Genomic DNA, 14,448 nt, shown 5'->3' on the forward strand with positions numbered 1-14,448 from the left:
GAAATGTGCAGGACGCTAAAGACACAAATACAAACACAAATCCAGGACTCCACATAAACGAGTACACCCTAAAATATTTGTTAGAAAACCTTGGGTTTCCTTTGAAAATCAATGTCTTCTATGAAATATACTACGAAATAAACTTTCCACTGGTGTATGATATTTAAAATGTTAAGCTAAACACTGCTTGGACAGGTAATAAAGATTTTATAGTGGTTACAGTTTGAACATCGAACAGATTGGATTTCATTTCACGAAAGTAAAGCAAATTGTCAGCTGTCCAGCTTCTCAGAACAAATATTGTTCGGAATTAATCACTATCAATGATCAAAAATCACTTTACAGAAAATAGAAACACAAAACTGGGTTTAAACTCCTTCACATTGCATTTTGTATGTGATTCTACATGTAACATGGTGTACCTGAAAAGGTGCAGCCATCTTTAGGGTACTTGTAATCCCCTTCACACAAACTTGTGACCCAACAAGAAGTTTTCAATTGGGTGTTCCATAAGGATCAAAAAAAAAAAAAAACTGACTGAAAAAAATAAATAACAAAATGCACATAAGTGGTGAGTAAAAGATCTGTATGATTTTAGAAAGGGCCCAAACCACAAGAAAGTCAGGGTTGAATGCATGCTGGACGTTCCTCGGACCAGCACTCATGCACACAATTTTTCAAGACAGGAAAATGATTTCAGCTGTGTAAATTGACAGCGGCCTTGTAAGCTCAAGATGGAGAGGGAAGAAAAGGGGAAGCCTTGAGGCCTGTGTAATAATTCCTGCTTAGCAGAGAAGCCGCTGGGGACCTCCTCTTTTCTGGAAACTAAATTCAATGTCACATGATCAAATGAAACTGTAAACTGCTACCAAATGAACCTCGTAGTGGATATCAACTTGGGTCTGAAGTCTTACAGGCACTGGTTTATTTAGCCTTCTTTGAAGAGGCAAAGTGATGACCATGCACACAGTACACTTAAAATGTTCAGGCTCAAATGGAAGTTGGAGATAGCGTTTAGTGGAACCTCATCTAGATATGCTCCGTCAGAATGTTTACGCCGGCGCACTGCTTAGCCTTGGCCGGCCTCTCGTCTCCCAGGGTGGCATTCAAATCAAACCTCGTGTTAGACATTCTAACCAATTCCATGTACAGGAGACAATAACACCATAGCTGTAGCTCGGATTAGTCATTCAGTTAGGTCCACGGATGTAATTAGAGGTGGACTTTATACAGAGTTACAGCAAATGGCTACTGGCACATATTGCGTTTGCAGCCACATATGGTTATAGTTTGTAAACACACATATGTTTACAGGATCACAGCCCATCGACTGTGACTTACGTTATATGACTTGGGGGATCAAATACAGCATGATTAAGCACAGATAAAACACATGCATTCTTCGGAATAAAATGTCAACGATCGTATTTAATTGATGTTCAGACATGATCTAGGAAGGTAGTGAGGAAGATAATGCCTGGTTAGGACAAGAAAAATGTTCACACAAAGTAGTTTGGCATTGGTTCCACTCAGAAAGGGAAGTGGTGACTCCAAATGTGGTTTGTTTGCACACATGCACAAACACATGCTTACTGGTCGTGGTATTGGTAAGAGTGAGTGCAAACATGCATCTTGAATATGTACAGCATGTGGTGTATGTATTACATATATGCACAACCTTATGAATCTTATGTGCACTTTACTGAGTTCATCGTACATTTACTAGAAGTGCATGGAGCAGCCTTGAGTCAATGTAGTGTGTTTGGGTCAGGGTGTAGCTTTCTATGAGCCCATCATTCTTGAGGAGATGTGGCGCCACAGAGCCTCAAACTACCAGAAGCAAACCTTTTCAGGCCATTCGTAGGGTGAAATTGCACGTTTTGGGGGAAGAAAGTCTTATTTTCGCAAAGGATTTCTTCCATGTTTACAAGATCATCAGTCATCATCTGACAAGATAACAACATGGTCAACACAATTCCATGGAACCGAAGTATATGCCGAACAAACATTCACCATAAACAAACATAAAAGATAAGAGTGCCCCTTGTGAAACTGGGTTGAATTTAAAAAAAAAAAAAAAAAGAAGGAACATGACAAGAGGCAGTAAAACAGTAGCTATGGTAACTGATCAATAGCATGCGTGCTGCTCTCTATATCTGTTTCAGGTTGGCGGGTATACCCCTGAGCATAGACCATCTCTGCCTGCCTGCCGCTTGCATTTTCCCCCTTTTAAGACATTCCCGCTGGCTGAAGCAAGTGTTGTCATCCATCCTTTTTTTCTTCCACATTACGTCGTGTGTCAGCACACATCTTACTTGCAGCTGCACAAAGCATTAGGCATCACTTTTATCCCCCCATTACATGTGTTTGCCAGCAACATATCTGCCCATTCAAACAAATGCTTTCTCACAGATACAATGTGGGGCTGTGGTTTCCAGGCAGCTGTGACACAATCCAGAACCTCAGCGCTGCCTATAGCAGGGAAATATGTTTTGTGCCGAGATATTCCCCTTAGAAGTTCAGATTTTCCCGACCTAGCAGCTTTCAACCATATGACTCTTTTGTTTGAGCTGGCAGAAGTTGTGGACCCTAAATATGTCGTTTATTGTGCTTTGTCATTGCTGATGCAGCTTGACTGTGCGAGCTGTATACTTAAATATAACACTCTGTTGAGGGGAAACACTCATGGGACAAATTACTAATCGTAAGGTACCCTGAAAAATATTTGCCTTACAACAGGTTCTATTCTATGTTACAATACTTTTCAATTCATCAGCCAAGTCTGTTGGACTTTGAAATCAATTAAAATATGGCATCGGTGTTTATGCTGCACATTGTAATAATAAAGCAACAATCAGCTCATAGAAGACGTTTCTGAAATAGCTTAGACTTATTAGGGGGCAAAAAAAGGCTCATCTTACTGGTAGAGGTCTTTGCGTAGCACTGTGCGGGTAAGGTGGTTATCAGCCTGAGGTGCCATGCTAAGGGAACCCAACTTAAGTACTAAGGTATCTTCTTTCTTTGCATGGAGATCTGTTGACACACAATTGACAGCTGTATAAGTCTTATGGAACATCCAAAAGTAGAGTGTCTTCAAATGACTGTTTTGTACCTGGTGTGGTAGTTTTGTCAGGTGCTCGAGGGCAGAAAACCCTGATCAGATTAGTGTTGATGTAGATGAGAGGCAAACACCGAGAGGTCAAGGTGTGGCTCCTCATTGGCTGGCCTGCTGACTTGCCACGGTCTTTGTAACGTCTCGGTACAGGCGTCTAATAATCCAGTCAAAATTGAGATCATTCAAAAGAACGTCAAAATAATTTTCATGGAACAACATATTTGTAAACTTGTACATTCAATTAGTTCCTACCTGAAATATTCCAGCTACAGTAGTTAACAAAGGACAGGACAGCACAACATCAAAGGGCTGAGCTGTCAGCAGGATTTCTCTCAGGTACTGAGGTGAACCATCTGCTAGTGGATCAGCAGTAACTCGCTGACCGGCTGTTGTAGCACTGCGCGTTGGCCGCTCCGGCCGTGTGGTGAGTTTATGACGAACATTTTTGGTGACAGCCTGTGTGTAGGTAATGGACAAGAACCCATGTTGCTGGTGAGAGCCTTCCAAGACCTTGGCTGCCGTCTGGCCAGTGGTGAGAGAGGGGGAAAAAAATTATTACTGCAACAGGCACTGTCACCTGAAATCATGTCAAACACATTACAGTACAACCAATAATAACTAAATACATTGACTGTAAGATCCAATTGAAAATAAATGTGCGTTCATAATGAGACTTACAGGAGACTTCTTTTTTTATTTTATTTTTTAAATCTGAAATGGTCAATAGATATATTTTTTTAACACTGAACTATCTGTACCAGACTTAATTTTTTTTTAAACATAAGCTAATGCCTATTAGGACAGAGGCCAGGGCTATGAAGCTATATGGTCTAGCAGGGAATAAGGTAAAAGAAAAATACTTTGAGATGACAATGAAATCAGAAAAGTATGTTTTTGTTGTGAAATTGTATACAGTTATACAGTAAATGTTGAATAAGAATGTCAAATATACTCCTAATCAAAAGCGAGAAAACGACAACTTTTCTTAAAACACCAGACTAGTCTTCAAAAACAAACAGTGACAGTTGATATCCATGAAACAAAAAAATTCAATTAAACAAGTGTGAAAAATACAATTATGTGCCCTTTGGGAGAGCGTTCTGCAAAAATTGAAGCAAACAAACTTATGATACATTCCTCAAAGTGTCATATCTAAAGATTTACATCCCTTTAGGATGATATGTGACTGATTTAAATAAAGTGGAACGTTTCAAAGTAAAGGTCTCAAAGCACTGGCTGCCAAAAAAACATCTCTGAGGAATGCACAGAACCTACACCACTACAGATGAAGCATAGCAGAGAAAGCTACAAAGCAGAAGTGCCATATTCTTACAGGAGGGAAAAAGCCAGAGAATTGGCTGAAAGAATCTTGCTTGCTGACCGGTCGAACCAACACAGTGCGTCTGTTCAGCTTGTCAGTGCAAGAGAGGACCACTCCTCCACAGTTGTGCCGAACACCCTCCTCCGTACTGGAGGTAAGGAAAGAGACAATAGGTGGACAGGAGGACAGAGAGAGCAGGAGAAGGAGAAAATTTTAGTGAGCGTAAACAGAAAGAAACACAGCAAACAATATTACAGAGATGATTGAAGTTCATTGAATTTCATAGAATTGTGTCCTTTACATAATTGGGGGGGGGGGGGGGAACGTTAAGAGTTAATCGGTAAAACCAAAGAAAACTGTGCCATCTTGAACCAGCAGAAATACTGTGTAATGGTCATATACTAGAACACAATATGAGTATAATGTCATCACAATATGGATAAAATTGTTAAAGCATTATTTTTTGTGTAGTAGATTCATTCCATGATAAACGTGATTAGATAATGACTGATTGTTATTATGAAAATAATTTTAGATACAGCATATGTTACAAGTATAAGACCATCTACAGTATTAGCTTGAATCAACAAGAGAATGGAGGCCATGTCACCAGATTCCATCCACTTGATTATGAAGACAATTAGAACCACTGGAGAGACAGGGGATGTCATTTAATGTCAGACTCTTCTTATATTATTAATTTTTTAGGGTGTATCTTAATCCAACATGTCTGGCCACTCTGAGTCACAGCCAGAATCATGAAGTCTTTTCCTGTCTGTCCAGCATGAGGAGATATTAAGAACCCTAATTAAGAGCAGCAGAATGGCAGAGACGCATTATAAGGAGGCCTAATGCTGGCTGCTCTGGGACAGGCAGAGGCCTCACCACAGCGGTCTCCTTGCACCGCAGAAGGAGTCCTTCATAAAGCCCAGAGTGCCAGCCTTGACCTGGCCTGAAGAGACACACATGGCCAAGTTTAAATGGGGCATCTGGAATTAATTACATGACTGTGACACAGTTTGATAATATCTCTTTGATGGCAGGAGTTTTGGGATAAACAAAGCCATGGGCTTGGCTGTGTATGTATGTATATACAATTGCAACCGGGATATCATTTTAACAGTAACAGTCTTTGAAGGTATTAACGGAGACAAGATAAACAAATAATAATAAACCCAGATATTCCTTCTGGCATCCAATTAAGGTTGTGGCACACAGAAACAGAGAGCACCTGTAAAGAAAAAATCCACAATGAAGCTATTAATATTCAGATAAACAGCATTCATCTCACATGTTTCCATTTAGTATCGCGATCAGGATTTCTCTTTTCAAACCAGGTGGCCTGGTTTTGAATCTGAGTACCGTAATTTCTCGTGTATAATGCGCAAAGTTGACCTAAAAATTCTGGAAAACCCTTCTACCTATGTATAATGCATTTTTACAATGCATTATACACGAGACATTAAGGTATGAGAACACATTTGCCGGGGTGGCTAAGACACATGAATCCCTTCTATGACTTTCTCTTGGGAATGTCTCTAATGTCTGTGTGACTGACTAATAAATAAAGACCTCACAACTCCCCGAGGGGGGATATTTGCATTTTTTTCAGTCATAACTTTTGAAAGTTGAGAGATGCTGTCAGTGGGTCAAAATGCCAAATAAAGAAATTACCGTAATATCTCTTGTATAATGCGCACCCATGTATAATATGCACCCCCAAAGTTGACCTACAAATTCTGGAAAACCCTTCTACCTATGTATAATCCATTTTTACAATGGATGATTTTGCATCTACCAATATAATGAAACGATGAAGTACTATCTGTATTTTGCTAGTTTTTTCAAAGAATTATTCTGAAGTTGAGCACTTTATTTGACCACGTAATACTTTATTTTTATATACTTGCTCTTATTTTGAAATTCACAAACCTACTTTTATTTAGTAAATGAGAAAACACACAGTTGTGCTCATATGTTTGATTACCCAGGCAGAAATTGATGGGTACAATTCTTTCAAGAAAACATGAAGGGACAGGCGAAACAAATTTGGTTTTATTTTAATGGGATTCAAATTAAACTGTTAAGCATTTCAGAAAATCATTATCATAAAACAAAACATAACCATAAAGAAATTAATGATGGTTGTTGTGCTGTCGTCAGTCATATTTAAAAATATATATATATTTCACAAATTCTGCCAGGGTATATAAATTTAAGTGGCACTGATGGCGGTGGCATATTGAAATGAATGTGTACCACTTTTTCATAACCTCTAGATGGCGGCATACATTTATGAAATGGGAAAGTTTATTTTTCATTTCCCCCACACCTATGTATAACACGCACCATTGATTTTTTTTTTTTTTTTTTGGGGGGAGGAATGCGCATTATACACAAGAAATTACGGTAATTAAAAATTTGAATACTGGTCATGTAAAGCCATATCATAATTACAATAGACAAGTGCTTGAAGGCGATACAATAGACAACTACTTTATTGCTTTTCTCCCAAATACAGTAAGAATTAGATGGGAAAGGCACTGCTATTAATCACACAAAAGTCCACAAAAGTGACAAAACATTGCTTTACTGTCTCCCCTAAGGTCCCTTTCTTGCCTTATAATGAAAGCATCTGAAAACGACATCAGAATATTGCTATTATTCTGCGTTACCTCTCTGTCATTCTCAATCCTCTACTCTTATATTCCTCATGTTTGATTAAATTTAGAATTCAATGTTCTACGTACTTCTAATACTAGACTGACCTAACCATTTTACTATTTTCCAGGAGTGAGACATGATGAGCCAGATGAGACATTTTCTGTGTCAGGCTTAATTTAAACCAAGCCATTGCACACAAATAAACTGGGCTGGGGCAGAAATACCAAACAATTATCTATTCAGAATTATGAATATAGACTCCAATCCCAGTGGGCTCTCTTGTATATGCGGATGATAGAGATTACAATGGGCCAGGAGCCCATGGAGCCTCCACTGTGTCCTGAACAGACATGTATGTTACCTGACTTGGATTGTGGAGAGCCTCTTCCTGCCAGTTTAAAGGGCGTTTATTAATGTGCATTAAACAGAAATAACTGGAAAATGTGAAAATAGACCCATTATCTTCTTGGGAAAGCACGGAGGTCTACTAAAAAAGATTGAGCTTGGCCCAGTCCTAGTAGCAATTGGGCACACACCTGTAGAGAGAGGTAAGATTGCATAATCACCCCATGACACCTTAACACTGGAAAACTACTTCTCACCACTGGCATTGTACTGGCTTGGTGTGGTGGATCAAACTTAATGGGGAAACATTTTGCCTGGTGGAATCAAATTAAAAAACTACAGATTCCCCAAAAAAACCCAACAAAAAAAACAGGGAGGTCTGCACAAATCTGAGGTTTACTTTTAAAGCCAAGTCAGTTGTTTGAATCACTCTCTTGCCAGTAATTAACACATACGACTATTACAAACCGAATTGGAATCAGCTAAGGTGATTTCAAAATCTGGCAAATCAGTCCTTTTCTGTTATCATTTTGGTGGTTCACCCACTCATTGCCAATGACAGGCTTCAATATAGACTCAGGGCAAGGAGGTTCCATCCCCACTTCACTGTCTGGCTCAATGAGAGGAAGAGGCACTTAAAGCCAAGAACATATTTGCACAGACATGTAAGCACACAGAACTGAACACAGAACACACACAAACACGTTGCTGTACGGTCTATGGGTTCCAAGGAGCTGGGTTTGTTATCTTCTTAAACTAAGGCAGAGGGAATTGTCTTCTGCTAAATGGACCTCAGGCAGAAAATACTGGGCACTCTTAAATCACTGAGTCCAACAATGAAACATGTAAATAGCATGAGCAGGAAAAATTCAAGGAGAAAGTGACTAGAAACATGCATACAGTATGTGGAAAGAAAAACAATAATTACAAATACTGTAATTTAGTCACCGTTTCAGTTTGTTTGGCTTTGATAATTTCTGTGGAGAAGCTAAATCATAGCATTCCAAATGCAACTGGACTTGGAGAAAGATTACTATATATTAGGATGTCATGGAACAACGCCAAGTGGTTTTCCTCCAGTGTGTTAATGTTTCTATGAATCAATTCAGACACGAGAGGCGCAAATAAAATGACTGATGGCCTAACTGAACTCATCTGCTCTGTGAGTCAGACTTGGGCCAGCCCATAGCAGAGTCAAATCGTCCATCCAATTTTTTGGTCTCAAGCTGTCTGGAAAGACGATGACGCTGGGGTGATAATCCGAAAAATCCCCCTCACGAAGGTGGAATGGGAACAGAAAAGTGTTATTGGCATTGGTAAAGTGTGTGCATGTGTGTGAGGGTGTGTGTTTCGGGGGTGTTTTTGTTATTACTTGGGTTTTAAGTGGTGATGGTTACTTTCCCCATGAATATACATGCACAGAGAGAGGCGCAATGTGTGTGTGTGTGTGTGTTTGAGTGTGAGACTGTGTGTTAACAATACCCCACCTGCATCTGTAGTGGTCAATGTTGAAACTGCCAACTTTACATTTGATCTTAGTGTATACATCCTGGATATCTACTGAGGCGCTCAAGTCTTCTAGTTCACTGACCACGCAGACTTCTGTTGGAAAACGAAAAAAAAAAGGTATTGTTTTTCATATTTTCATGACATTTGTAAGTGCTGACATACAAGCATTACAAATGTTTGGCTGCACATGAATCCTTAAGCTGGAACACTGCTAATGATGGGAGGGGTTCTCCTAGTTTTTGTTTCAATGGTCATACGTTCACACTGGCAAAAAGAACCATATTGGAAAATGAGAGAATGAGTAACAAGGTGAAATGACTTGAGTATACAGTACAGCCTCAGCTTGCCAAAATGAGGAACGTGCATGTCACCCAACACTGATTGTTCATAAAGACTGTGCATTTATACAGCCATACTGTACATATACTATGCGCATTACTCACTGCACCTTGTGCGAAAGCTAAATTACCCACAACAGGCAAAATGAGTTTCATGCTCTACAAACTGATGAAGATTGTTGTGAAGCAAGCCTGTGAGCTGAGCGGATCGTTGTCATTGTTTCCACTGAAAAAGTCCCGCGGTCTAAGAGTGGCTTGGGAAAATGGACTTCAAGCATGTTGTTACTGTTGCCTTGTGGTGATTTTGAGAAACACAGAGGTTCCTCGTGGGTTCTTAACTTGAAAAACAAGGCATGTCAGCTTTATTGTGGATATTGTGTGGAAAGAACGCACCCAAGTTGGTACAAGTAGTCGTCAGCAACTCGTAGTCTCCGAACATGATTTAATATTGATGTACGATTTGGATAATTGATTTGGGCTTTAAAGTGCGCCAAAACCTAAATCCTTGTTTTTGTTTCTAAATACATTAAAGTAAAAAAAATAAAAAAGAATGAAACACTTTTTCACGTTCTAAATGTTCCTGATTTTGTTGGCGGGGCTAAAAACTATCCTTGTGACGTCAAGAGGCATCCCCCACTGTATAAACACTCAGTGCCCTTTTTCCATGCAGTGGTCATTCGGCATAATTGACAGTTCTGCCAGTCTAGTGTGCAGTTAGCCATCAAAGTATGCCCACAACTCGAAAAAAATATATCTGCCCTGAAATGCGGTGTGTTTGGGGTTATTTGGGCTAACATGTCTCTGCCGTTTGGCCCCATGTGTTGTGAGGCACCCCGCAGCCCCACGCCAGCCCGACAGCGGTCAGAGTACACGACAAAGGTCCCGCACAACAGCGAAGGGCTTTCAACCACTCGCGGTGTGGACGAGGAAGAGCTGGGGGGAATCTTCCGGCTCCCGCAATGCGTGCGCCACAGAATTCCGCCCCACTCTGCCTTCTCCTCGCAATTCGTCACAGCTGGCAAGTCCCTCCATCGATTTACGGCCCGCTGAATTTAAACAGAAACAAAGGGGCGGAATGACTCTTTGTGGTCCGTGAAACCATGTGCTATGTGCATCGCTCCTCTCCCCACCAATAGATAGGAGCCGTGATAGAATAAGTATTTGATTGACAGCTGGAGGCGGGACTTTCAGAGCACCCAGCGACACCCCCTCAGCATCTGGAAACTCAAAGAATCTTGACCATTTTGAAGCCTGATTTCACATACTTTGCAACTTTTTTTTATCCATTCATTCATTGTTCAGCTTGTTAACATTACTCTCTTCTGTGGTGTGTCAAATTTACAAGACATTTTTGGGCATGTTTTCTGGCACTTTAGGTTGAGCCAGTGGAGAAGAATTTGTGGGTGATCTAGATAGCAGAATGTTGTTGATGTACAGTGGACCCTCACCTATTCACTTATTAAAACAACAACAACAACAAAAACGATCCTCCGTTATTCACAGAAAAACTCACCTATTCTAAAATTGTTGTAAATGCAATAAAACTCTGATTTTTTTTCCCACCCGTGGCAAAATATTGCCTACAGTATGCGCGATATTTATCGTAGGGTCTCTTTAATTGAGACAATAAACCGTTATTGTCAGCTGTAGCAACAATATTATACAGAAATCTTACCTCTTTAAAACAACTCTCCAGCTAGTCGACAGAAGTCCATATTAAACGTACTTCCTCTATGTAACGCACCGCCCCCATTCATTTGAATTGGGAAGAAACAACGCAGTGGAATCAAGGGCAAAGCACTTACTTTCTTTTAATGCACAAAATGCAAATAACCGTGCAAATCTAACGAAATATTGAGAGCCATTCATTGGCCAAGGTGTAATCTCTCTGAACTAAGACTGATGCACTCATGGCAAAACTCGTTGGGAAAATTACCCATTAAGCTGATGGCTCATGATGAATTCATTGTAAAATTATCAATGTAGAAAATTATGAGTTTGGAACTTCGTTCGAACTGTGAAATAAACACACAGTTATTCCCGTTTTTCTTAGAACGTTATTACACACAACCATTGTTGGTCGCTTCAGTACCTCAAAACAAATGAAAAAAGGATTGATTTACATTTTTTGTACTAACCTTACTACCGGAAAAATGTTAATTGCATTCGGCTTTTGGGTGAAATTTTGGGATAAACCTAAAATGCACTTTAACCTTTAAAGGTGAACTTCGGTTGAACTTCTCTAATCTTGTCAAGCTGTTCAATCTTTCAGCACGTTTTGCACAACTTGCTGCTCTCTAACAAGGAGCTGAACAGCAAGATTGACAAAAAGTGCTTGAGCCATGAAAATCTCCTAGGAGATCCAATTCTATGCATTTCTGTAACTCTTCCAGTCTCTGTTGCAACCTGCTGATGACATTCTACGCTCAGTGGCCACGTCCCTCTGAGAACATCGTGTTTGAAGCCCCGTAATGGCGAGGTACTGATGATCAATCTTGGGTTCATGATGTTAAATGCGAACAGCATTATGAAGATGACCGTTTTTAAATACCAATTCTAATTGAACCATGAAATGTATTGGTCGATTCATGGCTCAAAGACCTGTTGTGAATTTTGCCATTCAGCTCCTTCTTAGAGAACAGCAAGTTGTGCAGAATGTACTGAAACACTCAACAGTTGGACATGCGCTTTGCAAAGTTTAAAACTGAGTTCAACTGTAAAGGTCATGGGGCATTTTGTGTCAACAATTAAATTTCAACCTGAAAATAGCCTGTCCCTTAAATAACGTTTTGTGTATGTTCAATAAGAAACATTTGTTGTATTTTTCTATTTTTTTTATAATCAACTACTGATGAATAAGGAAATGTGACATACATGGATGTCATCGGACCGCGACAAGATCGACCCGACATTAGTCAGATCATCGGTCGGTGGATTTGGCTGGAAATAAACCCAGATTTCTTTCATTGTGAACCAAATGGTGCATGATTGAAATGTTTTTTTGTTTTTCAAAACCTCTTCCTCTCTTCAAATGCTCCCCCAAAAAATTCAATGTCTGCACTTAAAGATTGGCCATTTTTAAATCTGGAGGGCAGATGCTCCATATTGGCGGCACCCTTTGAAAGTAAATTAAGATTTTCAGCACTACAATAAATTTAACAGGGTTCACTTGGATTCATCACCCAATTATTTAAATGCATTTTCCATCAATGCTCTTCCTCCCCAGCTACTCCCCTCCTCTTACTCTTCAACAGTTAAATGCTAAGACAGCGAAACTCCACAGTTCACATCTCTGTTCCACTATAAAAATTATAGGAGCTCATTTTTAGTCATTATATTCATCATTGTTGCAGAAGCAACGGTGTAATTAAAGCAGCAAAATACGAACTTGCTTTATACACCTTATAACTATCCAGTTTGTCTTCTAATTCAGAAAGAGGAAACTGAAGATTCTGAAAAATATTGTCTTTGGGATAACCAAGTATAATTGTGAATATCACATAGAGAAACATACCTGTTTTTATGACTGTTGGGTCAGCAGCAAAAAGTTTAACAATAACCTTGGGTAACATCCACTGCATCCAAAGGCTGACTTTTCCACTAGTTCCACCGATGTTGCTAGTTTTCTGCTCCAGGGTCACTGTGTCAGCAAAAGGACCATCATCACCTCCTGGTACTGAATCTCCCTAGGGAGGCAAAGCAAGGTTAAGTTAAGAGGGTGCCCCCATGTTTATTTTAAAATGTGCAATTACTGTAAGCAAGTGAGTAACAAGATCCAAATGATAATTTCGATTGCACGGCAAGGAGAAAATATTCTTCAATTTCACCGGGATACTTGTATGTAATAACACATCGTTTAAAATGTCGTTTTTGTTTTTTAATCAACTGTATGAGGATTTTATTTTTCTGTCATCTCTCATCTCAGCACTGAGGTTGGTGAGGTTCTGAGGAGCAGGGCAATGGGGATATTTTTGTGCCGATGTCTTTCTTCCGAGTAAATCTGTTTTCCAAACATATATTTGCATGACTGGAAAGTGAGAGACCTGCAAATAAACAATGTGGTAATTTGAAGCTATAGAAATGTGGGATTTTCTCTTTTTCCACAGCTTCTTCCATCGCTGCCTTGTAATGACAGATTATGTCATGGTTATTGAGCCTGGCTGTGGCTGGTGGGGGAGGTTATCAACCATCTCAATTAGAAACACCACAGCTGCTGGGATGATTACAGCGTCTTTAAGAGGATCCAGATGAGGAAACTATGTCCCCATTCCAATGTTTGGGAAGGATAAGAGCACAACACTAATTTGCAAATTGAATTTAATCGCACAGTTTGGAGTGGCTGACAAGGGCTCAGTGACAATCGTATTAAAAAATATATATGGATCGCGCTGATTTAAAAACATATTCAACATTATAGCGTATGGAGACCACAAGACACTGATGAGAAACATGTGCCCCATTAAATATATTTGCTTTTTAAGCAAGAAAAAAAGTTTTAGGCACGTTCTCAGAGTATAAAGTTTTCAAACTGATTAAAACTGAATTTCAAACTGATTAAAATTAAGCAAGGCTTTAGACAAAAGTATGATCAGATGTGACACTGAAGAAGAAAAATTTAACCGAGAGGCATATTATGATTATTATTATTATCATCCATCCATTTTCAGGTCTGCTTAGCCTCACTAGGGTCGCGGGTGTGCTGGAGCCTATCCCAGCTGATTCTGGGCGAGAGGTGGGGTACACCCTGAACCAGTCGCCAGCCAATCGCAAAGCACATATAAACAACCATTCACACTCTCGTTATTATTATTATTATTATTATTATAATACCATAGTCCATAGCATAAATTACACAACATTACACATGATGCATCAACACCATTAGTCCTGTCAACAGGAGGAATTTAAAGGCTGTAAATGAATTATATTCTTCGACAAATAATTATTCAGTTATCTTTTAAGTGAAACTTGATCCAAGAAACTGCCAAAGCACTGCAATAGGTTTCCAGGGAACCAAACAAGGTTGTTGTGTGTCAGTCTGGCTATGTAATAACAACGACTGGCAGCGAGTAACATGAGCCCAGCAGTAATGGTGCTCAGTCCGTTTCATAAGATATAATTTCAACTGCCATTTGGGGACTAATTATTGCTGAGCT

General features: G+C 39.6%; 1 protein-coding gene across 10 annotated transcripts in view; it reads right to left on the bottom strand.

Annotated features, from left to right (window-relative positions):
• The window catches only part of LOC133401149 (intermembrane lipid transfer protein VPS13B-like), a 482,547-nt gene that overhangs the window by 203,072 nt on the left and 265,027 nt on the right, over positions 1 to 14,448 (bottom strand). For 7 of the 10 annotated variants that reach the window (XR_009768384.1, XM_061673722.1, XM_061673718.1 and 4 more), the window contains 6 exons: positions 12,807 to 12,978; positions 8,933 to 9,047; positions 4,449 to 4,584; positions 3,368 to 3,637; positions 3,113 to 3,269; positions 2,922 to 3,033 (listed from right to left, as the gene is read on the bottom strand). Coding sequence is in view for 9 of the 10 variants with exons in the window: in XM_061673722.1 (XP_061529706.1) it covers positions 2,922 to 3,033; positions 3,113 to 3,269; positions 3,368 to 3,637; positions 4,449 to 4,584; positions 8,933 to 9,047; positions 12,807 to 12,978 (962 nt within the window). In the remaining variant the exon portion in view is untranslated. Of the gene's footprint in view, positions 1 to 2,921; positions 3,034 to 3,112; positions 3,270 to 3,367; positions 3,638 to 4,448; positions 4,585 to 5,321; positions 5,389 to 8,932; positions 9,048 to 12,806; positions 12,979 to 14,448 lie in introns of those variants that run through there. The other 3 variants (XM_061673719.1, XM_061673721.1, XM_061673727.1) reach the window with 3 other exon arrangements.

Source organism: Phycodurus eques, chromosome 4 (genome assembly GCF_024500275.1).
Source record: "Phycodurus eques isolate BA_2022a chromosome 4, UOR_Pequ_1.1, whole genome shotgun sequence".
NCBI lineage: Eukaryota > Metazoa > Chordata > Actinopteri > Syngnathiformes > Syngnathidae > Phycodurus > Phycodurus eques.